General features: G+C 52.6%; 3 protein-coding genes across 7 annotated transcripts in view; 1 reads left to right on the forward strand and 2 right to left on the reverse strand.

Annotated features, from left to right (window-relative positions):
- Nucleotides 1-2,162, reverse strand: part of CLEC16A (C-type lectin domain containing 16A) — a 219,727-nt gene extending 217,565 nt beyond the window's left edge. For all 4 annotated transcript variants that reach the window (XM_081089518.1, XM_081089517.1, XM_081089516.1 and 1 more), the window contains exon 1: nt 1,934-2,162. In XM_081089518.1, the coding sequence (XP_080945644.1) occupies nt 1,934-2,013 (80 nt within the window). In that variant the 5' untranslated portion in view covers nt 2,014-2,162. The remainder of the gene's footprint in view (nt 1-1,933) is intronic.
- Nucleotides 2,163-3,983: 1,821 nt separating this feature from the next.
- Nucleotides 3,984-15,971, forward strand: DEXI (Dexi homolog). Of its 2 annotated transcripts, none has more exons than XM_081090481.1 (2): nt 3,984-5,083; nt 15,306-15,971. In XM_081090481.1, the coding sequence occupies exon 1, from the start codon at nt 4,652-4,654 to the stop codon at nt 4,937-4,939; it is 288 nt and encodes a 95-aa protein (XP_080946607.1). In that variant the 5' UTR covers nt 3,984-4,651; the 3' UTR covers nt 4,940-5,083; nt 15,306-15,971. The 2 variants fall into 2 exon arrangements, with proteins under 2 accessions (XP_080946607.1, XP_080946608.1); XM_081090482.1 differs by having other exon boundaries at nt 4,213-5,212.
- A 4,105-nt stretch (nt 15,972-20,076) lies between these two features.
- Nucleotides 20,077-23,169, reverse strand: part of CIITA (class II major histocompatibility complex transactivator) — a gene marked incomplete at its 5' end in the record, with an annotated part of 41,776 nt that continues 38,683 nt past the window's right edge. The window contains 4 exon segments of the mRNA XM_081089944.1: nt 20,077-20,770; nt 21,565-21,661; nt 22,369-22,452; nt 22,632-22,715. Coding sequence (XP_080946070.1) covers nt 21,586-21,661; nt 22,369-22,452; nt 22,632-22,715 — 244 coding nt within the window. The 3' untranslated portion in view covers nt 20,077-20,770; nt 21,565-21,585.

Genomic DNA, 23,169 nt, shown 5'->3' on the forward strand with positions numbered 1-23,169 from the left:
GCAAGTGACTTAACCTCTTTGAACCTTAGTTTCCATTTCTATAAAATGGACTAAAGGAAGTAACACACAGGAAGGCCTTAGCAAGTACCTGACACAGAAAACGCATTTAATAAATATTACAGCAATTTAGAAGGCCTAGAGTCAGGCAGTTAGGTGACAGCCTGCAGGTAACTGGGTGCTGGCAGGAGACCCAACCATTCCGCCCTTCTCAGCCACATCCACCCACTTTCTACATTCCTAAAATCCTTGAGCCTCTCCCTTTCCCTGCAGCTGCCCTCCCACTTAAGATTCCTGCTTTCCTATCTCTCTTCTTGTCCTGGGCCTCTCTCCCTGCCATGTTTTCTCTTACCACCATTCCTCACCACATAGTGAGCCCTCATGCTCCCCCCCGCACCCCCCTGAGACCCACAAACATTTATTAAATGCATGCTCCATGCTAGAAAGGACACAGCTGAGGATCACTGCACCCTGACCCCTGGCCAAATGAGAAGCCCCCAACTAATGTCCCTCCCCACCAATCCTTTCCATGGACCCGTCTTCTTCCTACTGTTTCCCCCTCCTCCCTCCATCCTTCTTCCTTCCCATCAGTAATCTTGGAAGGTTCCTCTGTAAACCAGCCTACGTCTTTCCACCGAAGTTTGCCTACTCCAACTCCCTCCCCCCAATATTTTCCTCCCTAAAGTTATTCCCTCCACAAAGATCTCTATTTTCCATTATCACCCTCCCCACCCCCCACCCCCCAAAAAAAATCCTAGACTCTTGTCTGCATGCTCTGCACCTCCCCCCAGTTCATCCTTTTTTTTCCCCCATTCATTAAGCATCCACTGAGCTCCTACTGTGTGTCAGGCACAGCACTAGATTCTGGGATATAATTGTGAGCAAAACAAGCAGTCTCCGTCCACCTAGAAGTGCCAGTTTCGTAGCAGACAAAAAGGTAGTAAAAACAAGCAGGATAACTGCAGCTAGTGGAGATGCATTGAATGAAATCAAGATAAAGATGGACAGGAATCGTGGTGGGGGAAGCCCTTGAGGTAGTGTGGTCTGGCAAGGCCTGGTCTGGCTAATGATCACAGCTACCACTGCTGGCCACCTACTGTGTGACACACTCGGGGTCAGTCTCTTTCCATGCATGACATTACTAAATCCTTGCACAGTCTTCACAATACTCATTCGCAGATGGGGAACCAGAGGCTCAAAGAGGTGAAGTAATTTGTCCAAGGTCACACTGCCATTAAGTGGTGAAATCGGGATTTGAAAGCAGGTCTGTCTGCTGCACTGCTGCTTCCCAGGATCCCGTGTGCAACTTGTCCACCCCCAGAGCTCTACGTCTGATAGTCCCTCTTTAGACTCCCCCTAGAAAATAGTCTGCTTGTAATTACCGCCCTTGAATGAGCACCTGTATGTGCTCCCAGCTTTAAGTGCATTCTCTTACCCAATCCTCAAGACAATCTTGGGAAGCAGGTGCTGTCACAATATCCGTTTTTACAACTAAGGAAACGAAGGCCTAACTCCACATACTTAGACTGCAACCCAGATCTGTCCGACTCCGGGATCCAGACCTCTGACCTCTGTCCAGCCTAAGAAGTACCACCCCGGGAAGCTGGGTGCGCAAGATCTGCTCCCGCAAGAACGACGTCGGTGTCCGTACACGGAAATCTCATGCCCTTACTTTAAAAAGACCGGGACACTGAGGCTCTGAGAAGCGAAGCGACTTGCCCAAGGTCACACAGCAAGGAGAGACGGGGTCAGGGTTCGAACCAAGGCGCCCCGACTCCAGAGCTCTCGCTCTTAACCACCATACAGCCTTCCCTGAGCACCTCTCTCCACCCTCCACTCAGCTCTGACACCTCCCAGCGACCTGTGCCCAGGGCTATGCGCTCCCATCCCAGTTTCCAGCCCCCGGGCCTCCCCCCTCCGCCCCCAATATACTCACTTGAGGTGGTCCAAGGAGTGGATATTGCGGGAAGACTTGCCATGGCCCCCGCCCACCCAGCTCCGCGAGCGGCCAAACATGTCGGCTGCCCCGGCCCGTCGCTCGCCTCACGGTCTCATGCCCCAGCGGCCCAGCGGCTGGGAGCCCGCGGCGGCAGCACAAACCGCGGAGGTGGTGAAGAGACCGCCAACCACCTTCCTCCCCGGTCCACAACCCGGCACTGACATTCAGCCGGAACCGGCCGTTCGACCGTCGCGCTTTACGGCCGCCATCACGAAGAATGCTGGGAAATGCAGTTCACCCGCGAGGCCCCAACAGACAGGACTCTGCGAACCAACTACAAGGCCCGGCATGCATCACGCAACTGCGGGCCTGCGGCCTGCGAGAAGAGGCGGAGCGAGAGGAGGAGCATGCGCCGTACCGTCCCAGTGGGCGGGAATGAGAAACCTGTGCGCAGAACCATAGAAGGAAGTTGGGGAAGTAGGGTAATTGTAAGTAATGGCAGTATTAACAATTATTAGCTTTATGATAAGAAAAAGAGTAGCTATTGCATATACCATGTGCCTAGGCTCTTACATATAATTATCCTAACAACCCCATGAGGTGGGTTCTATTATTATTCCCATTTACTGTCAGGGAAATTGAATCACAGTGAGGTTGACTTGCCCAAGGTCATGCAGCTAGTAAGTGACAGAATTAGGATTCAAACCCAGGTACCCTTATTTTTATATCTCCCAGTAAAAAACAAACAAAACTAAAGTGCGTCAGATCAGTAATGGCCTTGTTTGTCCTCACAGCCTTTTTTCTTTTTCTACTTCAATTTATATTTAGAAAGACAAGCAGCAATGTACCAAAACTGAACATCCTGTACTTTGAGAGGATTTCTCTGGTCTTCACCCAAAACCCATCCCATTTCCCAAACTAACATTTTTTTTTAAAGGGAAACACCAACTTCCTATATGAGCCAAGATGTCTCTATAAGAAGTGAGAAGCTCCAAGGAGGTAAAATGACCCTGTTCACCATTCATTCATTTATTCTATACCTCATACTTATCCAACACCTATTGTGTACAATCTACTTTGCTCAGGACAGAATTGGACCAGGAGCTAATGTTCTCCCCAATGCCCAGCACAAAGCTTGGTGCTAGTAGGTGTTCAGCAAATATTGACAGAGTGAATGAATACATGAAAGTTTGTTTCACCTTCTGCAGTTGGAGAAATGGAGACCAATGGAGGATTAATGGTTTTGCTGTGTAATTCATCTAAAGGAGAATTACATCTAAAGAAACAGTCATGGAGGAAAAAATAAAAATAAAAAAAAGGCAGGTTCTGGCCTCTAGACACAGGCAGGCGGATCAGCTTCCGGGGCCACACCATTTCTCTGTGCCTTGGTTTCCTCATCTGTAAAAAAGTCTAACTTACTACACTGCCCTGTCTGGCTCCATGTAAGCAACGCATGTAAAGCACCCAGCTCAGTGGCCTGAGATTTAGTAGCTTATGGAACTGCTTTGGAAGGCCCTGTGGCAAGATCAGCCTCCTGAAGGATGTGCAAGGGTTCCCCATGAGAAGGGGATTCGCTTTTCTGTGTACTTCTTGGGTTGCTTCTTATTTCTTTGTTGCCAGTAGGGTTGCTTCTTATTTCTTTGTAAGCCACGTTTAAAAACAATAATGCAACCCTACTGGCTGAAGGTCCGACCTGCCTGGGGATCTCTTTACTCAGGTGTCCCTGAACACTACAATGCAGAACTCTCCGCAGTAGGCAGACCTTCCTGCAGCCAGAATTTGGAAACCAAGGGTACATTGGTTGATTATCCCCACCATAAAAAAAAAAACACACCAAAAAACAAAAAACTGGCCCTTTGAGAAAGTCCAAGATGTTCACTATTAAAGTCCACCACCCCTCCCCTACCCCGCCTTCTTTTTCATCTGGTAAACTGAGTCCCCAAAAGGCGTGGCGCCATATTCAAGTCCAGCAGGGTGCAGAGAGAGCTCGCGGTTTCCTTCAGCTTTTGTCGCCTCTAAGTTTGAATTGTGTCGGGTTTCTTTCCAGTCCCCCTACTCCGAGAGGGACTCAAAGAAGCGAATTGGATTTGGGATCAGGGCGGAGTCCAGAACCAGGAAAGCAACTCAGGGGCCCGCGCCCCCAGGCACAGGGCTGAGAAGTACCCGCCCCCAGACAGCTCGGGCCAATGAGCGCGGACAGGGGGCGGCCGGCCAATGAGCGCGGGGCCTCTCTGGAGGCGGAGCTCGGAACGCGACCTGCAGGGCGACGCGGCGGCTGCAGCCATGGGCGCTGAGCCGGAGGAGGCACAGATGGGGCTCGAGGAACTGCCGGGCCGACCTGGAGAGACTGCCTTCGGGACTGGCCCTCGACGCTGAGCCGCGGTGGGCTCCCCGCCGGCCCTGCGAGGGTCCGTGATTGCGAGCGGGGCGCATCGGAACAGCCGGATAGCCGCCGGGCACTTCGGGGGTGGCCCGCCTGGCCGCCGAGCGGATCGAGAGGGCTGTGTGGGCACATCTGGGGGTACGGGGACCCCTCCACGCACGTTTCGGAGGCCGGGCGCGTCTCCAGGTTTGGCCGCCGGAAACCAGCGCCGCCTCGGTCGAGCCGCAGGGCGTCCCTGGATGGCTGAGCTGCCCCCTCGCCGGCCGCCCGGGCGCCACAGCGGCTGAGCTCGCTGGCACCTCCGGGCCGCCGCCGCCCTCGTCGTCCCCTGCATGCCCAGTGCCCGGGTCGCGGCCCACCTGGACGTGCTGGGCCCCCTGGGCCCCTACGTGCCCCCGCCGCTGCTGCCCTCTATGTTCTACGTGGGCCTCTTCTTCGTCAATGTGCTGATCCTATACTACGCCTTCCTCATGGAGTACATCGTCCTCAACGTGGGCCTCGTCTTCCTGCCCGAGGACATGGACCAGGCGCTCGTGGACCTCGGCGTGCTCTCCGACCCGGGCTTGGGCCTCTACGATGCCGACTCGGAGCTCGACGTGTTCGATGGTTACTTGGAGTAGGCCTCGCTCCCCCGCGACCCCCCCACAGCCCGCCACCTTCCACCCGGACCGGCCGCCCAGAACATGCCGCCGCTGCTGGTTGAGGGCACCGTTTGGCCGGGGATGGGACCTCCAGGACGAGGTCCTCTCCGGCCCCCGAGGCCTGTAAGTGCCCTCCCTCTGTGCGGGATGAGGACGGATTGGGGCACGGGGGAGGAAGAGGGAGGCGTCCCGAAGCCGGACACACACCCCTCCCCCAGGCTCCTGATTCATGCCCCCATCCACCTCCTCCAGGTCTGTTTGGGTGTCAGGAATGGCTGGACTGCTTAGGCCCGTAGTTGGGGGTTGGAAGGCTTCCCCTAAGGAAGGTGACGGTGTTGAAGAGGGGGAGGGAGGCAGGGCCTAGCAGTGTTTGGGTGAGCCATGCTGCCAACTGCCACAGCTTGTGGGAAGAACCTTTGCACCCAAGTCCATGGGAGGCAGAACTGTCAGCTCCTCCCCCAATCCTCAGTCTAGCTTGAAGATGACCTTGGTGGGGGGGGGGGGGGGGTGTTCTCACTAGTCCTGGAAGGATAAAGACTTGGAGTGTCACAAAAGGTAGGAAGCCAGGCACAGGTCACTTTTGTCTTGTGGCCTCTTGGAGACTGAGAGCAAGGGCTTCTGGCTGGGGTTTTAAGAGGAGAAACCTCCTTTAGCTAAGAACCGTGTACTTTTGGCCTTGGGTTTGCTGCTGACTTGGAGTCAGGTTTCAGGGTGAAACTGCAAGGGCTGCCAGTTTCACAGGCTGGCTTCATGGAGGGGGTTGGGGGAGGAGCCGGGACTCTGCCTGTGTGCTTAGCAAGGCCTCCAGGGGCTCGTGGGCATGCAGAAGAAACTCTGGGATCATTGCGCTAAGGTGTTCAATTCCTGCCTCTGGGCGGCAACCAGGTAGCTGTGGCCAGCCCCACATGTTTGCTGGTGGGAGAGAAATGAAAATCCAGAAAGTCTTGACCAAAGTAACACATCAAGGAAGAGAGGTAGATTAATGAAGAGAAACAAACAAAACAACACACACACACACACACACACAGGGAAGATCGGCAGCTGGACTAGATGGGAGAGACAGGCAGACTGTTGGGTCGGTGAGGGTTCACGGGGCATGTAGGGACTCCTTGGCTGGAACCCCTCAGCTGGCCAATGCTGGAGGGTCACTAGGCACTGAGTCTGACTTGCAAAAAAAGGGGGATACTGAGGCATTGGGTGAGGGCTTCTTTGGGGAAACAGACACTAATGCCACTCACCCCAAGCAGGCTGAATTAACACCTATCCTCTGTGGCCTTCCTGAGCCAAGATGACCATACTCAGGTGATTTAGGGTGGGGCAGAATCTACTGCCCGGTAATGGTGGGGGCAGGAGCTCCCTGAGGGGTTAACAGTGAGATTTTTTTGAAGAAAGCTTTGAACTATTCTCTATAACTACCCACTCTGCCTGCCTTCCATTCATCCATCCATCAGTTCTTTTATTGAACAAATGTGTACTGAGTATCTATCTACTCTGCCTGGTGGATGAACATGGTGCACAAGACAGACTTAGCCCCAGCCCTCTTGGCACTTGGTGAGAAGGACAAGCAGGTTCCCAAACAAGATAATCAGACTTTTTTGAGAGCTATGAAGGCAGGTAAGGACATGGGCAGCCGTATTGTGTTCACTGCTGTTTCCTCAGTACTTAGAATAGCACCTAGCATCTAGTAGGTGCTCAATAAATGTCTGTCGAGTAAGTGGCACAGAATAGAGATGGGCTGCTTCAGAGGGAGGTGTCATAGGAGGCCCTTCTGAGGAGATGACACATTTGAGCTGAGCTCTAAATTGATAGGAGCCAGACTCATGAAGACCTGGAGAAGAGCCATCCAAGTCTTCTCATGAAGACCTGGAGAAGGGCACTGCCATTGCCAAGGCTGTCGGGTGGAGAGACTTGGTTCTTCCAACAACTAAAAGGAGGCTGTTGTGGCAGGAGAGCAGCCCCAGGAGAGGTCAGCGGGGTGGGCGGTAGCCAGACTGTGTGGGACTTGGAGGCTACAGCCATGAGCAGTGGGAAGCCACCTGCAGGGATGACACAATTCCACCTCACATTCTGCAAAGATGGCTTAGGCCAGTGGTTGGCAAACTCATTAGTCAACAGAGCCAAATATCAACAGTACAACGATTGAAATTTCTTTTGAGAGCCAAATTTTTTAAACTTAAACTATATAGGTAGGTACGTTGTTATTAACTTAATTAGGGTACTCCTAAGGCTCACTCAAGGGGCCAAAGAGCCGCATGTGGCTCGCGAGCCGCAGTTTGCCGACCATGGGCTTAGGCTCTTGTGGGCAAAATGGGTTATAGGGGCAAGTGTGGAAACAGGATAGCCAGTTAGGAGCTGTTCAGTTGCTCGGGCCAGAGGTGACCGAGGCTAGGGTGAGGCAAGGTTAGTAAAGATGGAGAAACACAAGTAGACCAAGAATACCTTTTGAAGGTAGAACTATGGAATCCATTCAAAACCTGTACTGCGTATTGATCATCTATACTGGTTCCACGCCCTTTGTGTGTTCACTGACTCAGTCATTCAGCAAATGTTAACCCTGCCTCCTCTTCTGCGAGGCTCCAGGATCCCAAGATGAATCCCCGCCTCCAAGCCAAGTGCTTGACTTTCAGACAGTGTAATTTGGAGGAGACTGTCTTATTTTATCTCCTCAGCACATCAACAGAAACACTTCCCCTTGCAAATGAAAACATTGGCATACTCTGAACCAAAAACCGAAGCCCAAATGCTTTGACATACTTTTTAGCAAACACTGTTTGAAGTGTGTCTCGGGGACACCCTTGCAAAGCTTTCAAAGTGACAGAGCTGGACCTTGGGAAACAGGGAGGCCTGGGGCGGTGGGATATACTCGTGCCTGGAGAAATGGTGGAAGTCATGCACATTATTCCTTCTTCTCCACTCCCAAACCAAGGTAGTCTTGGCCCCAAGGTCTGGAGAAGCCCAGACTTGGGTGGGTGAGGGGTGGCTAGAAGCAGGAGAAGCCTTTGGGGAAGATTAAAGATGATCTGATGGCACCCCATCTCCAGGCTCCTTTCCATAAGCCGAGGAACAGCAGTGGTCAAATCTTACTCTTCTCACTCATTCTCACGTGGACACAGTCTCATGAAACACTGACTAAGGGCGAGGGGCATGCCAAGCAGTGGGGGAGAGGGTGGATCTCCAGATGAAAAGATTCACTCACTTTTGCTCCCTCTTTTTCTTTTTTCTCTTTATGTGTGTACCTGCATAATTCGGGTCCTCAAACATTTGTGGAGAACTTATTAAGGAGGCTGTATTAGGGTTAAACACCCCAGATTCAGATGCCCTGGGTTCAAATCCCAACCCTAATTGTGACTTTGGGCATGCTACATATCTCCCTGTATGTCACATTCCTCTTCTCTGAAGCAGAGATAATGAAAATTGACTTCCTTGTGAAGATTAAATGAGATCTATGTAAAGCTCTTCAACCTTCCTGTGATATATTAAAATTAAACACTATTATCATTAACAGATATAATGGAAAGTGTGTATACTCAGGCCCTTGAATATATAAACCTGCACATATACCCACTGGTAGTTTAGATTCCCTGATGAGCTACGGAGGACTGGCTGGCTGAGCGATGGGCAGGTCCAGGCCTAGGCTACTGGGATAGACTTCTCACTCTGCCTTCTAGGTCTGGGACCCTCAGGAGTCCTTGCCCATGGTACTGTGCCCTCCAAAGGCCACCAGATCTGGAGCCCCGAAGAGCCACAGCTCTGTGGTTTCCCTGGAGTGTTAATCACTGCCCAGGAGCAGGGGGAGTAGGGAGTCAGGAGCCCTCCCTTCCCAGGAGAAAGGGCCACTGGCCTGGGAGCTGAGGAGAGTCCCAGCGTCCTAGCAGTTCTGGTGTGAAGGCAGCTCAGCTGGATTGATTTCTCCTGATTCTTGATGAAAGCCCACAGTGCTGCCAGCCCTCTCTTGGCTCACAGGGAGGGCTGAGGGAGACGAGCCTCACTGCGCTGGGAATGGAGAGACTGGAGGATGCAGCTGCCAGTCACGTGCCTGGTGGAACTCAGATTTGGAGCTAAGGGTAACCAGACCCAGTGGTCAACTTATTACAGGCTTCAGTGTCCCGACTGGGTGCTGTAACTACTCTTTCCTGATCTACCTGCCCTGCTCCCTCATGCCAATCTGTGGCCTGTGCTATCAGCAGAAGACACAGGAAGCTGGCATACCACTGCTCTGCTCAGAAACCCAAACCTTTTTGGGGGCATGGGCACGATGGAGTCAGGTCCCGGGAGATCCCCCAGCCAGGGGTCTGGTCTGACAGGAAACCAGTGGGAAGTTATGATTGTTACCCAGACAAGAGACAGGTGATGATGATGAGGGGAGGCGCATGCTGGTGATGTGAACCTTGATCACTTGGCTAAGGGGGTGTCTGCCAGGTCTTTCCACCGTAAAGTTACTATTTCTCCCTTTATAATTTATAGTTTGTGATTAAGTCTACTAGTTTTAGTGCTTCGTTTAAAAAAAATATATTTTCATGTGAATTTTTTAAAAAGAACGTTTATATCACTGAAAAGAGAAAACCAGCATCAGTTGGCATGGATAAAGAACAGGAAGTGCCAAAGTCATTAAATTCCGGCCAAATACGAAGGCCAGCTAAAGGCGCAGGGCCTCTGGCCTGCTCTTAGTTAAAAAGGCAGATTAGCAACAGTCAGGTGATAAGATACTCCAGCTCCAGAGTGGAACTTTCTCCTCCAAGTAATCAAGGGTCGATCTAGAACCAAAAAGAATCGCTTGCTCACCTCATGTGACTCGGTGTTACTTAAGGCCATCTCCACGTGCCCCCTAAAATTGTGGCGTAGAGACTTTGCAGTCAGATTGGGGTTTAAATCCCAGCTCCACCAACACCTTGGATAGGTGACTTCACCTCCTCAGGCCTCAGTTTCCCTCTCTGAACTGGGGATGATGGCATCTGCTGCAGGGCTTTGCACAGATGAGATGGGGAAGGAATGACTCATAGTCGGTTCTTAATAGATGATGCTGTCAGTGTTGATGGTGTGGCACACCCTGAGGGGGCTTGGCCCGGGAAGCCTTCCCCTTTCCTTGGCTCTCTTACTCTTGGGGGCCAGTTACCAAGGAGGGTATGTCTGTGTGGGCAACCTTTGAAGCAGCCCAAGGCTGATAACTGATACCCTCGAAGCCCTCATCCCTTGACCCAGTCCTGGGGGTGGCTGGGAGCTGATTCCAGCCCCTTACCTCCAGAAGGGACAGGAATCCTGGGATTCCTTCCTGGCAGGGCACTTGGTGGTGGGGTGGTTAAAAATAACCGCCCCTCCCACATCCATAGCTTCCCGGATCATCACCCGTGAAGCAGGCAGGGCAGGGCTCATTAACTTCGTTATGCAGGAAGGACACAGGCTTAGGAAGGTTCAGTGACTCACCCCAGGTGCCAAGCTATCAGGTGGCTACGGTGGGCCTCCCAGCCACACTTCTGGTGCTGCCCCAGTGAGGTCGCCTGTCAGCCGTCCCTGGAGGCAGCAGGTACACGGAAGCAGAGTGCCATCTGCCTCTCAGCGCTCTGCCACTCTGTGGCACCTACTACTTGTCCCTTTGGACCAGAGAAACCAGGCCCAGGCTCGTCTTTGCAGGCCAGGGGTATCTAGCTAGACGTCATAGTTTCATTTCCATGATGTTTACTTTTAGCATTGCCTCATGTTTATGACAAATGGTACCCATTTTTATTGATGATAATGGCATAAAGGTTCCTTTTAAAATTTTGTAGTTAAGAAAAGAGGTTTGTGGCGCTAGCTTCTTTGGCTCAGCGGATGGAGCATCAGCCCGGGTTCGACTCCTGTCAAGGGCACGTACCTTGGTTGCAGGTTCCCCAGCCCTGGTCAGGGTGTTTGCAGGAGGCAACCAATCAAGGTGTCGCACATCGATGCTTCTCTCTGACTTTCCCTCTCCCTCCCACTCTTTCTAAAAATCCAATGTCCTCAGGTGAGGATTAACGATAAAAGAAAAAGAGGTGTGTTGGTTGAAAATACTCAATAAGAGTAGTCCAGGTGGTTGTTGGGTGTGGCAGGACTCGTGAAGGTGTTGGGCAGACGCTGCCCTACAGAAGGCCTCACGGAATCTTGGACACGGACCAAGTGGGAACACGTTGTGGACAAAGAATCTTCACAACCCCACGCTGATGAGCATCAATAGCTGACATATGAACCAGAATCCACACTTGAGAAGCTGACTTCCATCAGAGACATGAGCCAGGCAGCTTCTCCTTTCCCGTCCCCTCCTGGCCACACACTTGTCAACTGGACAAGGCGGAGGCCCTCCTGCCGCACAGCCTGTCCCAGAGACCACAGTGGAGACACTGGGCAAATCGTACTTGGATGACCTCTTTGGTGACGTCATCACCTTGGTTGGTTGTTTGTTTGATACATGGACAAAGAGCAACGAGTAATGCGTTTCCAACAGGCAAGGTCTTTGGAGGAGGAGAGCTGCTTTCAGAAGGCCCCAGCGTTGAGGAGGCCCCTGCCTGGTGTTTCTAGCTGGGAACAGGTGGGGATAAGGGGGAGCGGAACCAGCACGTGCCCTGCGTCCTGTGTGCTGGGTAGGCCAGGCATTCCACCCACGGGATTTCATGTAAGCCTCACAACAAACAGCCCAAAGAGGGAGGCATTGTTGTCTTCCTTGCAGATGAGGAAAGAGGCCCAGAGAAATTAGGTGATTTGCCCGAGGTCACCCAGCTAAGGAGGGAGAGCCCGAATGACCCGGTAGGGCAGAACTACAAAAAAAAAAAAAATCCCCTTTCAGTATGTCCAGAGCACCGTTCCACCAGCACCCTTAAGATACATAGGCCATTTTCTCACTTTAGCCCTATCCTCAAGCTGGGATATTGGTGCTTAAAATGGATTAAGTGCCCAACTATCATTCTAATGACAAGAGAGTCAGCCACTCACTCCCTCTGTCCACCTCTGGGGAGTGGCCTGGAATGAGATTACAGTTTCAGAAAGAAAGAAAAACAGCCAATGGCTAATGAATTGTCTCGTGTTCTAAAGATGTTAGCCATTGCTTATCAGCAGTTCTCAACCTGTGGGTCGCGACCCCTTTGGCGGTCGAACGACCTTTTCACAGGGGTCGCCTAAGACCATCCTGCATATCAGATCTTTACATGACGATTCATAACAGTAACACCATTACAGTTATGAAGTAGCAACAAAAATAATTTTATGGTTGGGTCACAACATGAGGAACTGTATTTAAAGGGCCAGAAGGTTGAGAACCACTGGCTTAGATTCTCAGCTGCAGCCCGGGATGGTTTTCAGCTGCGGCTTTTTTTTTTTTAATCCTAAACAGGATATTTTTTCCATTGCTTTTCAGAGAGAAAGGAAGGGAAGGAGGGAGAGAGAGAGACACATTGATTAGTTGCTTCTGCATGCATCTTGATGGGGGAGGGAGGGCAGGGAGCAAACCTGAAACTCAGGTACATTTCTTTGACCGGGAATCAAACCCACGACCCTGCAGTGTGTGGGCCGACACTGACCACTGGGCAACACGAGCTAGGGCTCAGCTAGGGCTTTTGATGCCTTGGAGGAAAGTGATGGACCACAGATGCTGCGAGGAATTAAGACTTGGGGGTCATACCAAGGAGGTTCAAATCCTGGCTTGGCTGTGTGGCCTTGCACAATTTACTTAACCTCTCTGACCCCATTTGAAATTCAGGAAGGATGGTCCTCCTTGGCCCGACCTCCTAGGGTTGTTTTGAGGAATAAGTTAAGACATGAGTTAAAGCAGAGAGGACAAGGTGAGTGTAAAGTGCTTGATCAAGGTCAGCTGTTCTCATTCTGGCTTTTGCTGTGAGACCAGACTTGCAAGTCAGAGGAGCAGGGGATTGGTGGCCCAGATGAGAGGTCCCAGGACATCTTCCAGCCATGGATACAGAGGCCTGGGACGATGTCTCTGTGCTTGACTTGCTGTGTGACTTAGGGCAGGTCACCACCCTCTCTGGGCCCCTTCATTCTCTGTGGAGTGGAACTAACTTGGATCAGTATCTTCCCAAACCTCACAAGACCCCTTCAGCACTTTTTGTTCTGTTGCCTGAACTATTATTTATGTAGTTGTTTTCTTTAAACTGGCTCTCTAAATTTTTAAAGTGAAATTAATGTTCTGGGAAAAGAGGAACTTTATGTTACTATCAGAAATGGAAAATTGGCATCACTTGCCATAAATAGAAAGTGACCCTATAGATAAACACCATGGAAACAGGAGAGCTGGTGAATTCCTGCCGAGCCAGCTCCTACGAGGCCCTGTATTAGCACAGGAGAGAGGTGCTCCATCCTGCCTGACAGGCTCTGGGACTTGACGCTGTTTGTTATGTCCACAGGACTGGGAAAGGAGTGGGTCTGTTCCATGGGGTGGTTCTGTGTTCTCCAACACCCCATCCCCCCAAGTCTGAAATGGGATCATGCATGATCCCCTGCCTTGGAGGTGGCTGCAGTGAGCCCAGTGAGGGTGAATCTGAAGGAAGAATCCTGCTCCTGATGATGGACACCAGGTTCTCAGGAGCACCCCCATAGGAACCCCAGGGGTTACTTGGAGGAGGGAGGTCAACAGGAGGTGGACTCTGGGGAGGCTGGAGAGGGGGGGCCTGTGAACACCTCTCTAAGGGCCAAGAGCTCCGATGCTGATGCTCTGGCTGTGGCCCCCGTTCCCCTTCCCACCTGTCAGGTCTAGTGGGGAGGTGGGCTGGGGCCCAAGGACTCAAAGACTTACCATTGTCATTAGTGGAAGCCGGGGAAGGTCTGAGCCGTGGAAGGATGTGTCCCCAGCCAGCCTCTATGAATCTGGCAGAGAACACAAGAAACTTGAACAAGTTGGCCGCTGCTACCCTCTCCAGCCTTGTCTCCCCACTGGCCTGCCTTCTACCCCTCCCCCACCCCATGCCAAACTACAAGAGGTTCCAAGGCCTGGCCTCTATCTGGCATGCCTTTTGTGCACAGCCTTTCCCAGACTCTGAGCTCCGTGCATCCCCTGTGCCTCCTCCTCTTGTCGGGTATATTACCTTGGGCTGACATTGTTCACTATATTGTGTCAAAGGCAGGAGCTGCACTCCTCACGGGGTCCCGGCACCCAGCTCAGGACCTGGCACACGGGTGGTACAAGGTTTGGTAGTCTTTAAGATCTGTGGGACAAAGCCCTGGATAGGTGGCATCCTTACACCCTCTCTTAGTGTCTCTCCCTGTAAAATGGAATCGTAATAGTATATAACTCTGGGGTTGTTAGGAGGGTGGAATGAAATCACCTGCGTAAGGCTCCATCTCAGGTGTGCTCTCCTGTGAGCAGACCTGGGATGAAGATTCAAGTTCAAGTTGTTTGTTTGGGAGGTGATCCTAGCGCTTGCTGGCAGCCTCCACCTGCAGGAGATGCGTGGTTCTCAGTGGAAGCAGTTCTGCCCCCTTGGGTGGTCTTAGGAAATGGAGCAAGGGGGCATTTTTGTTGTTACTGTACCTGGGGGTGCTTCTGACAGTTAGTGGTCAGAGGCCAGAGATGCTACTAACATCCTTCATTGCCCAGAACAGCCCTCCAACATCGGAGAATCATCTGCCCCAAATGTCAATAGCACCCGGATGAACAAGACGTGTTGGGTGTTTAACAGCAGTTTCATATGATGCCGGATGACGTTTGCAGAAGGAATAGTCTGAACTGGCAAAGATGAGACTCAGAACTGGGGCGGAGGATGGGCATGGGAGTATGAGACACTGCAGACACACTGGCACCAGCTGGACAGGGAGAAGGGCAAGGGGAGTGGGGACCTTCGAGGGGCCTGACGGGGGGTGGTGCTGTGTCCTGGGAGAAAGAGCTAAGTGGGGCTGCTAAGTACCTTGGCTGTGGCCACAGCCTTCCTATAGGCTGTGAAGCATTTATGGGCAAGGTGGGAGGTGCTGCCAAGCCCTGCCCACTACTCAGAGCTTGCTCAGCTGCCCTAGAGCTCATGTCAGCTGGCAGACCCTTGGGTGACCACTGCATGGGCTGCCCTCTCCCAGGTACCAGGATTCCCTCCCTCCTTCCCAATAACCACTGGGAGGACAGTCTTCCTCTCCCACGTAAAATTGCACTGTTTCTTCAGCCCAGGGTCCTTAGAAATCAGGCAAATTCATTAAAAGAAGTTTTAAATAAGTTATTGGAAAACACTCCCAGCCTGAATCTGGGGCTTCTGGCGGTTCTTTGAGAGCGAGGAAGAGAAGGAAGACTTCCCTGGCCCGCCAGGAGCCTCCTAAGGCCTGGTGGAGGGTCCAGAGCCCCATCCAGGACAGGTGGCAGTTGGTGCTTCCATGTTGGTAACACCCTTTTTCTCTCTCTTGTTAGGCCTGCTCCCTTCAAAAGTTCTGTGCCAACAGAGAGGCTCCCGTCCAGGTCCAGGACAGGGGGATGGAGAGGTTGAGACTGGGTGCCGAGGTTGGGAAGGCATTTGTCCCCCTCCCCAAGGGGAGAAGGCGGGCCTGTCCGAAGACCTCTCCCGCCTGCAGCATTGCACAGATGGCCTTGCCTTGGCTTCTGGCCTTCCGCACCGCGATGGATGTTTACAGGAACCCAGCCAGAGTATGCCTCACTGCTCTTCCTCCCCGACTGCACCTGCTCCCCACACTTAACTTTCAAGAGGACACTTCACACCGCGGACACACACACAGAAACGACAGGCAACTCGGGCTGCTGCCCGTGGAGCCCTCAGCCCGACTGGGTTTGGCCCAGGCTGATCTTGGAGGCAGCGACTGTTTCAGGGAATGACTCCGAAGGAGAAGAGGCGGGGAAGGTGTCCGGGCTGAGGGCGCGGCTTCGACGTACTCATTTCAAGTTGCTTCTTCATCAAGTTGCCAAGACTGATCCACCGCGCCTGGGGAGGCCATGTTGCTCCTCTGGCCAGAATTATTTTTAGAAAATGCGAGTGGTTTGAATACTGGACTTTGATAAACCTGTAAAAGCAATACTTAGGAGGCTGACTTCTTTCAATTAAAAAAATGTATGCAACTTCAATCCCTGTGGACCTGCCTTTTTTTTTTCTTTGAGATTTGGGGAAAGGAATTCATAAGCAGAAAACCTCATATTTGACAAAGGGCAAAGGAGTCAGGGCTTCCCAGGTAGGAGACCCAGCCAGGCGTGGAGTCTGCCCAAACTGGGCTGGCGTGGGAGGCCCAGCCCAGTCCCCTCCCTGCTTCCACAAGCCTGGCATACCAGGGCTGACCTTTGGGGTGTGGTGGCACAGGCCTGGTGGCCACACTGGAAATTGGGCCCAAATCCCCCAGAATCAGAGGTGTGGTATTCGCTGGGCACACAGTAGAATCCAGTGAAGATAAGGGAGGGAGGGAGAAACGAATGAGTGAAATGGGGCCCACTTGCCTCCAGTTTCATGAAAACAAATAGCAATTCTCTCCAGTTGGCAGAGCACCTGCTGCTTTTCAAAGCACCTTCACCTGTGCCCCCATGTTAAAGCAGCCACAGATGATCAGCTCCATCTTACAGGGGGGCAGACTGAGGTGGGGACGAAAGGTCCGGCAGGACTCGAGGGAAAGGACAGTTGCATCGCCACTTGTCTTCATGTGACTCTAAGAAAAGGGGTGCTAAGGAACGTGCACAGATGTTGGGGAGGCCCAAGGTGAGTGTGAGACAGGAGACATGTGGAGAGGCCTGCAGGGGAAATGAGGGTTTAAACCAGTGGTTCTCAACCTTGGCTGCACGTTAGAATCAGCCAAGGCAAGGTGATTGTAGCTAATGTTGTGGCCCCACCCCATAACAAAGAAACAGAATTTCCGGAGGATGAGGCCCAGAAATCAGGATTTTAAAAAGATTCCCAGGTGATTCTAATGTGCAGCCAAGGTTGAGAACCACTGGTTTAAAAGTTGCAAGCACTTGAGGCCTGACCATTGTGGCTCAATGGCTGAGCATCACAGTTTGATTCCCGTTCAGGGCACATGCCCAGGTTGCCAACTTGATATCTCCAGCAGGGGGCATGTAGGAGGCAACTAACCAATGATTCTCATTCATGTTTCTATCTCTTCCTTCCTCTCTGAAACCAATAAAAATACTTTCTAAAAAAGATGCATGCACTTGAAATCCACTAAACATGAGATTGTGCCATCAACATATAGTATGATTCCAGACAGCATGTGCCCAGATTCCTGTGAGCATCACTTCCCCTTCCGACAGGTGGGGCTCGGGGAGCAACTCCAGTATACTGTGCCTGTGGCCACCGGGAGACCCTCCAAAGAAGTCAAAAGGCAGCCTTGCATCTTGACTGCCTCCTTTGTAGGGGTGTGACCGTAGGCAAGTATATCTTCTGTGAAAGGCCCACTTCCCAAGATGGTTTTTGCATTAACAAAGGTGCCCCTCTGGGCTGAGAGAGCTCCACGCCAGGACTCGCCGCTTGGCAAGCAGATTGGGCTACAACCTCTATTTGTCCCCATGTCCAGTGCCTTTGTGCAGTGCACAGACTGCCCAACCATACCTGGCAGCCTGCCCAGAGGTTTTTAAAGTTTTACTAAAATGCAAGACTTACCAGAGCATCTTATTCACCACTGTGTACTCGGTACCTATTTGTGGAACGAATAAAGCAAAGTTGTGGCGAGGCTTATTTGTTCATTCTATGAACGTTTATTGAGCACTTACTATGTGCTGGCACTTTGCTGGGAGCAGAGGGCACAGCAATGAACAAAGCAGACAAATTGCCCGCCCTCCTGGAGCTCACATCCTAGGATAAGAGCAGACAGCACAACAAATAAGTGTGGAAAAGATAAACGTGATGAGGTTGGGGGGGGGGGGGGGCGTGTGTGTGTGTGTGTGCGCTGTTTAATGGAGTGATCTGGCACACCTTCCTAGGGGGCTGTCCTTTAAACCTAGTCCTGAGGATGAGAAGAAGCCGGCCATGTGAGGGACTAGAAATCACATTCCAGGCAAAGGCTGGAGTGAAACACATTCATATGTAACAAGAACTGACATGGATCGAGCTGCATGCCAAGCTCTCGCTCTCAGTGTGCTAGCTCACCGACTCTTCCATGACCCCGTAAGGAAGACAGTACGGTGAGAATTTTACACGTGGGGAGACTGAGGCACAGAAGTCATTTGTACAGGTGGGGAGCTGGGCATTGAGTCCATGTGATCTACCTCTAGAGTCTGTGCTGCTGACCCCAGGCTACGGTCCCTCCTTGCCGGGAACCAATTCCAGCATGTCATAATTTTAAGAGTTTTATCAAAAGGTTGATGAGACTTGGGGACTCAACAGGGTTGAGTCACACATGTAGTCACCTGTTGGGAATGGCTAAAGGCATTTCCCCAAACCTGAATAGGAAACTGATTGTGGCTGCCAGACATTTAAAGGGCATCTTACTCTACATGTTATTGCCTCCTACTGGCCAAACACCTGAACAGCCGGAGGCTAATTCCCCCAAACTGACAATGCTTCTGTACCCTTTGAAGTGTATTATCTCCACCTTGCCTTAGGACAAATTGTGTTGATAAAAGCAAGGGTCCTAGGGAAGGAGGTAGTCTTCAGTTCCTTTAGCTGAAGGTCCTCTGACCCCCAATGCCTTTCAAAATTATATCTCGTCTCCAGACTCTTTATTAGTCTCTGGATTTCTATGTCATCTACATGCAGCCCCTTCTCCAGATTCCTGAACCCTTCTTGATGCTGGGGCGTGAGCACCAGCATAAATGGCGTCCCGAACTGGGGCTTTCTGAACCCTGGAAGCACCAGCACCTCCTGATGAGGAAGGTGCCTGACACAAAATGAGAATCAATTCTAATATTTATTGAGCACGTATTATGTCCCTCGCACTGTGGCGAGTGCTTTGCGTGTATCAACTCGTTTACTAAAGGGTAGCTGTCATTTAAAATCATTGCTATGCATAATTACAGCCTCTGAGCAGACCCAAAGCAGGGAGTACAGCAGTGCTCTCTCTGTCTGGCCAAGGGTGCGGTAGACGCCTCAAATGGAGGGGTATTGGCTTGGCGCTCACCCCTGTGAGCATAAATGGGAGTGTCTTGTGGACTCCACAAAGTCCATAAATGCAGGGAAACCCGAGGGGCAGTGCCCGAGCTATTTAAAGCCCAAACCTGGGTCAGGACACCTGATGCCCTCTGCAGCTTCGCCAAGGCGGAAGGCACCGTCTCTCTGCAAGGATTGCCAACCAGGCAGCTGCATCTCAACCCCTTCCCCCCGCCCCCACCCCGACTCCCAGTTGAAGGGAAGAGATGAGTTTGGGCCCAGGTGTCAGGGCTGTGCACTAGAGCTGAACAGACAGCTCCCACGGCTGCCAAAGCCAAGTCACCCCAAACCAGGCTTCTGACTGAGCAGGCCATGCCCCAGTGACAATGACGACAGGCGAGCTGGCAGCTCTCTGGGTAGAAAGCAAAGCTGCCAAGGCCCTTCCAAGCTTGCCTTGGCCGAGGCAGAATCCAGCTGGGCTGGGAACGGCTTCCAGGATGCAGGGGGTCAAAGGCAGAGGGAAGCACTCCCTCTGCGAGGCTCACAGTGCGTAGACCTTGCTGCTCCCCTAATAATGAATGTCCCACTGAATCTTAGGATGCCACATAGAAAATCCTTTCTGAAAGGACAGGACTTGGGCCAAGGCAGACTTGGGCGTGTGTGTGTGTGTGTGTGTGTGTGTGTGTGTGTGTGTGTGTGCGCGCGCAATGTGGGAGGGGGAGAGAGTGACAGCCCAAAGTATGTGACAGAAGAGGTGCGGTGTGACTTCTAAGGCTGGGTTATGAGAAGGATACAACTTCTCTCTGTTCTCTCTCCTCTCTTTCCCTCTCTCCCCCACCCTCTTCCTTTTCGGGTGACCCCCCTACAACCCAGCCACCACGCTATGAGGAGACCCAAACTAGCCCCATGGAGAGACCCCCCTCCCGCCGACCCTTCCTTAGAGGAACCAAGGTCCCCAGCCACCAGCCAGCATCGAGTGAGCGAGCCTTCCGATGACCCCAGCAGACACGGAGTGGGGCAGAGACGAGCCCTGCCCAACGACAGGTGTGCGAGCAGAATAAGAGTGTGTGTTGTTTGAAGCCACTACATTTCGGGGTGGACTGTGATGCAGTAGATCAGTGGGCACACCAACAGGGTAATCACACTATCAACTCAAACACTGGACCTGCCTGTGGGGTTGAATGAGTCATTTATAATGTAGTGAAGAGGCACAAACAAAGGCAAAAGGCAGGCATGGCTCCAGTTGCCCTCGCCCGCCCCTCCATTAGTGTACCATCAGTTGCTTCCAGCTAAGGTCCAGTGCGTCTGGCCTGGCCTGGCCTGGCTTGGGCCTCGGCCAACAAGTTTAGTGCAAACAGTGAGTCCCACAGACAGAGAGCAGCTGCCTCAGTCAGTTGCAGCTTGGATCTGGTTCCCCTCTGGGACCCTCAAAGCGCCGAGCGTGCCCTGTTAGGACAGCAGCCTGGAGAAGTGCTTTCTCCCCAGCCTGGCGGGGCCCTGCGGAGGCGGAGACATGCTGCCTCAGTTCCTCTCTCTGGCCTGGCCGCGACTTCTGGAGTGTCCCATAGAAAATGCGCCAGGGCTCCTAGGTGGATGGCAGCTGCCACCAGGCACCCACCTGTCTGCCAGGGCTGTAGCGGCTGCGTAGGGCTGGCATCAACCTGGGCCCCGAAGGAGCCTGGAGCCGGGCCTGGGTCTGTCCGGGTAGCAGGCCATGGGTCCTTTCCGTAGCCGGCAGGGCTGGGTGCTGGGACCCTGAGGCTCGTAGGATATGACCTGAGAAGAGCCGTGTCCACAGATAACCAGTTCAAGGTCCAGCGTGGTCCGTGTCCTCGGAGAAGGGTCGGTGGGGGGTCTGGAGAAGGGGTAGGTCAGGAAGCTTTAGGACACGTGGAGAGAGTGTTGTCGAGACTGGGGACAGAAGGGATGGTGGGAAGGGAGGACGAGACAGAGGGTTCGGAGGGGGACCTCACAGGTTGGAGGAGCAGGGAGGTGGGAGGACAGTCATCTGCCAGTGAGAGGCAGGGAACGCACAGAGCAAGTTCCGATCAGGACGATCGGAGACACGGGGCCACCAACAGGCTGACACAGCAGCACACAGGGTTTGGGAGTCCCCGAAGGAACATCTTCCCAATGCTAACGCTGTGGGATGCAGACGACCCCAGTCTCTAAGCCTGACCACAGGGAGGGCCCTCAGGGAGGGTTCTCCGGGCTGAAGCTGCAAAGCCTTTAGGACACCTCCGCCGAGCCCAGCGAAGAGACAGGGAGGCCCTATGGCAGTGATGGAGAACCTTTTGAGCTCGGCGTGTCAGCATTTTGGAAAACCCTAACTTAACTCTGGTGCCATGTCACATATAGAAATGTTTTGATATTTGCAACCATAGTAAAACAAAGACTTATATTTTTTGATATTTATTTTATATATTTAAACGCCATTGAACAAAGAAAAATCAACCAAAAAAGTGAGTTCGCGTGTCACCTCTGACACGCGTGTCATAGGTTCACCATCACTGCCCTAGGTGGTGTATGGTCCAGGGGTGGTCACCCACACCCCACCTGCTGTCCTGTCCACTTTTTGTGGATTCTGCCTTCCCAGGATGCTGACCCCAGGGGCCCTGGGGTGCTCCCCTCACAAACCTCCCTAGTTACCTTGTCCCAGGCCCAGCGGGGTCATCCCAGGCTGATCCGGGAGTCCAGCTGCTGCAGGTGTTCCAGGACACCGAAAGGGATGGTGGGTGTCCACAGCCTGCAGCGGGGCATGGGACACAGAGGCCAGGTTAGGGGAGCGAGCGTGACCTGAACCCCCCACACAGCTGCTCCCAAATCTCTCCTCTCATCAGCCGGGGACCTTGGGGACTTCCCAGCTGGCAAAACCAGACCAGTGTGGGGGTATGAGGACAGCAGAGGCCTAGGAACCCCAAAAGCCCTTCTTTAGACCTTTGGTTCTGATGCTGACTGGCTGTATGACCTCAAAAACATTGGCTAAACTCTGTGCCTTATTCTTCTCCGCTGTAAAATGGGTCTATATGATCCACCTTATCCCTCTTAGAAGATGTAAGTGTTTATGTACATGAACATGCTCTGAAAGTATATAAAGTACCAGTATTGGACATTAGACATCCTGGTGCTATAATAAAAAGTTTAAGCCATATGAAATTGCCGTTTTTGTAGGTCAACATGGTTTATACAGGCAATTTCGTATTGTTCGACCCAACATATTAAGCATTTTAATTTACCAAGTACTGTGCTAACTGCTTTTTAAGTCTTGTCTAATTTAAACCTCACAAAACTGCGTGGGGGCAAATATTATTACCACTGCCCTTTTACAGATGAAGAGGCTGAGGCCAGAGGGGTGACGTGTCCTGCTTGCCCAAGGCCACACGTTGGTGACAGGCAGAGCAGGATTTGAGCTCAGGACTCACGGAACCACCCAGCTGGGCCACTGAGACTTACGCCAGTGTCTCCACATCAGGGCACTTTCTCAGGCTGGCCGCGAGCTGCTGGGCCCCGGCGGCTGTGAACTTGTTGTACTGGACACTGTGGGGAGAGAAGCCCATCCTGGGGCCTGGCCCTCGGGACCATCCAGCCCCAGCCCAAGGCCACCACCACATGCTCGACAACCAGACCCCGGCCCATTCCTGCCGGTGATGCCGGAGGGAACCCCCGTCTCCGCAGGCCCTCGCGTGACCGCCCACTGCTCAGGTTCCCATACTCACTCCAGCACCCGCAGGGACGCCATGTCCGGAAGCACGTGTGCCAGGCTCTTGGCTCCCACGTCACAGATGCAGTTATTGTACAAGCTGCCGGAAACAGAAGACAGGCACGGGCTGGGTGCGGGGGGTCAGGGCCCAGGGGCATCCGCACCCCGCTGGGATGACTGCCCCACTTTACAGGGGGCAGACTGAGGCCCAGAGAGATGGGGCCACTTCTCCATGGTCATACAGTGAGTCCAGGGAAGCAGCAGGACTGAGAAGCGGTAGCTTCCGTGCTGAGACTTCAGTTCAAATCCCAGTTCTGCCATCGGCGGCCTATGTGACCTGGGGCAAATTACTTAACTCCTCTGTGGCTCAGTTTGCTCCTCCATAAAATGGGCACGATGGAGTCATTGTGAGGAGGAGTAAATGAGGTAATGCTGGTAAAACATAGAACAGGCCCAGCATGTGGAATGAGCTAAATGTTAGCTGCGGTTATTTCACCTCCCAGGATGGATTGTGAGGGTGAAATGAGTTACTGTAGAAGGTGTGACCGGCACTG

Source organism: Myotis nattereri, assembly GCF_964212035.1.
Source record: "Myotis nattereri genome assembly, chromosome: 4".
NCBI lineage: Eukaryota > Metazoa > Chordata > Mammalia > Chiroptera > Vespertilionidae > Myotis > Myotis nattereri.

What these genes read in the sequence shown, in the direction of transcription:
- DEXI (XM_081090481.1), top strand. Translation starts at nt 4,652, where the DNA reads ATGCCCAGTGCCCGGGTCGCGGCCCACCTGGACGTGCTGGGCCCCCTG.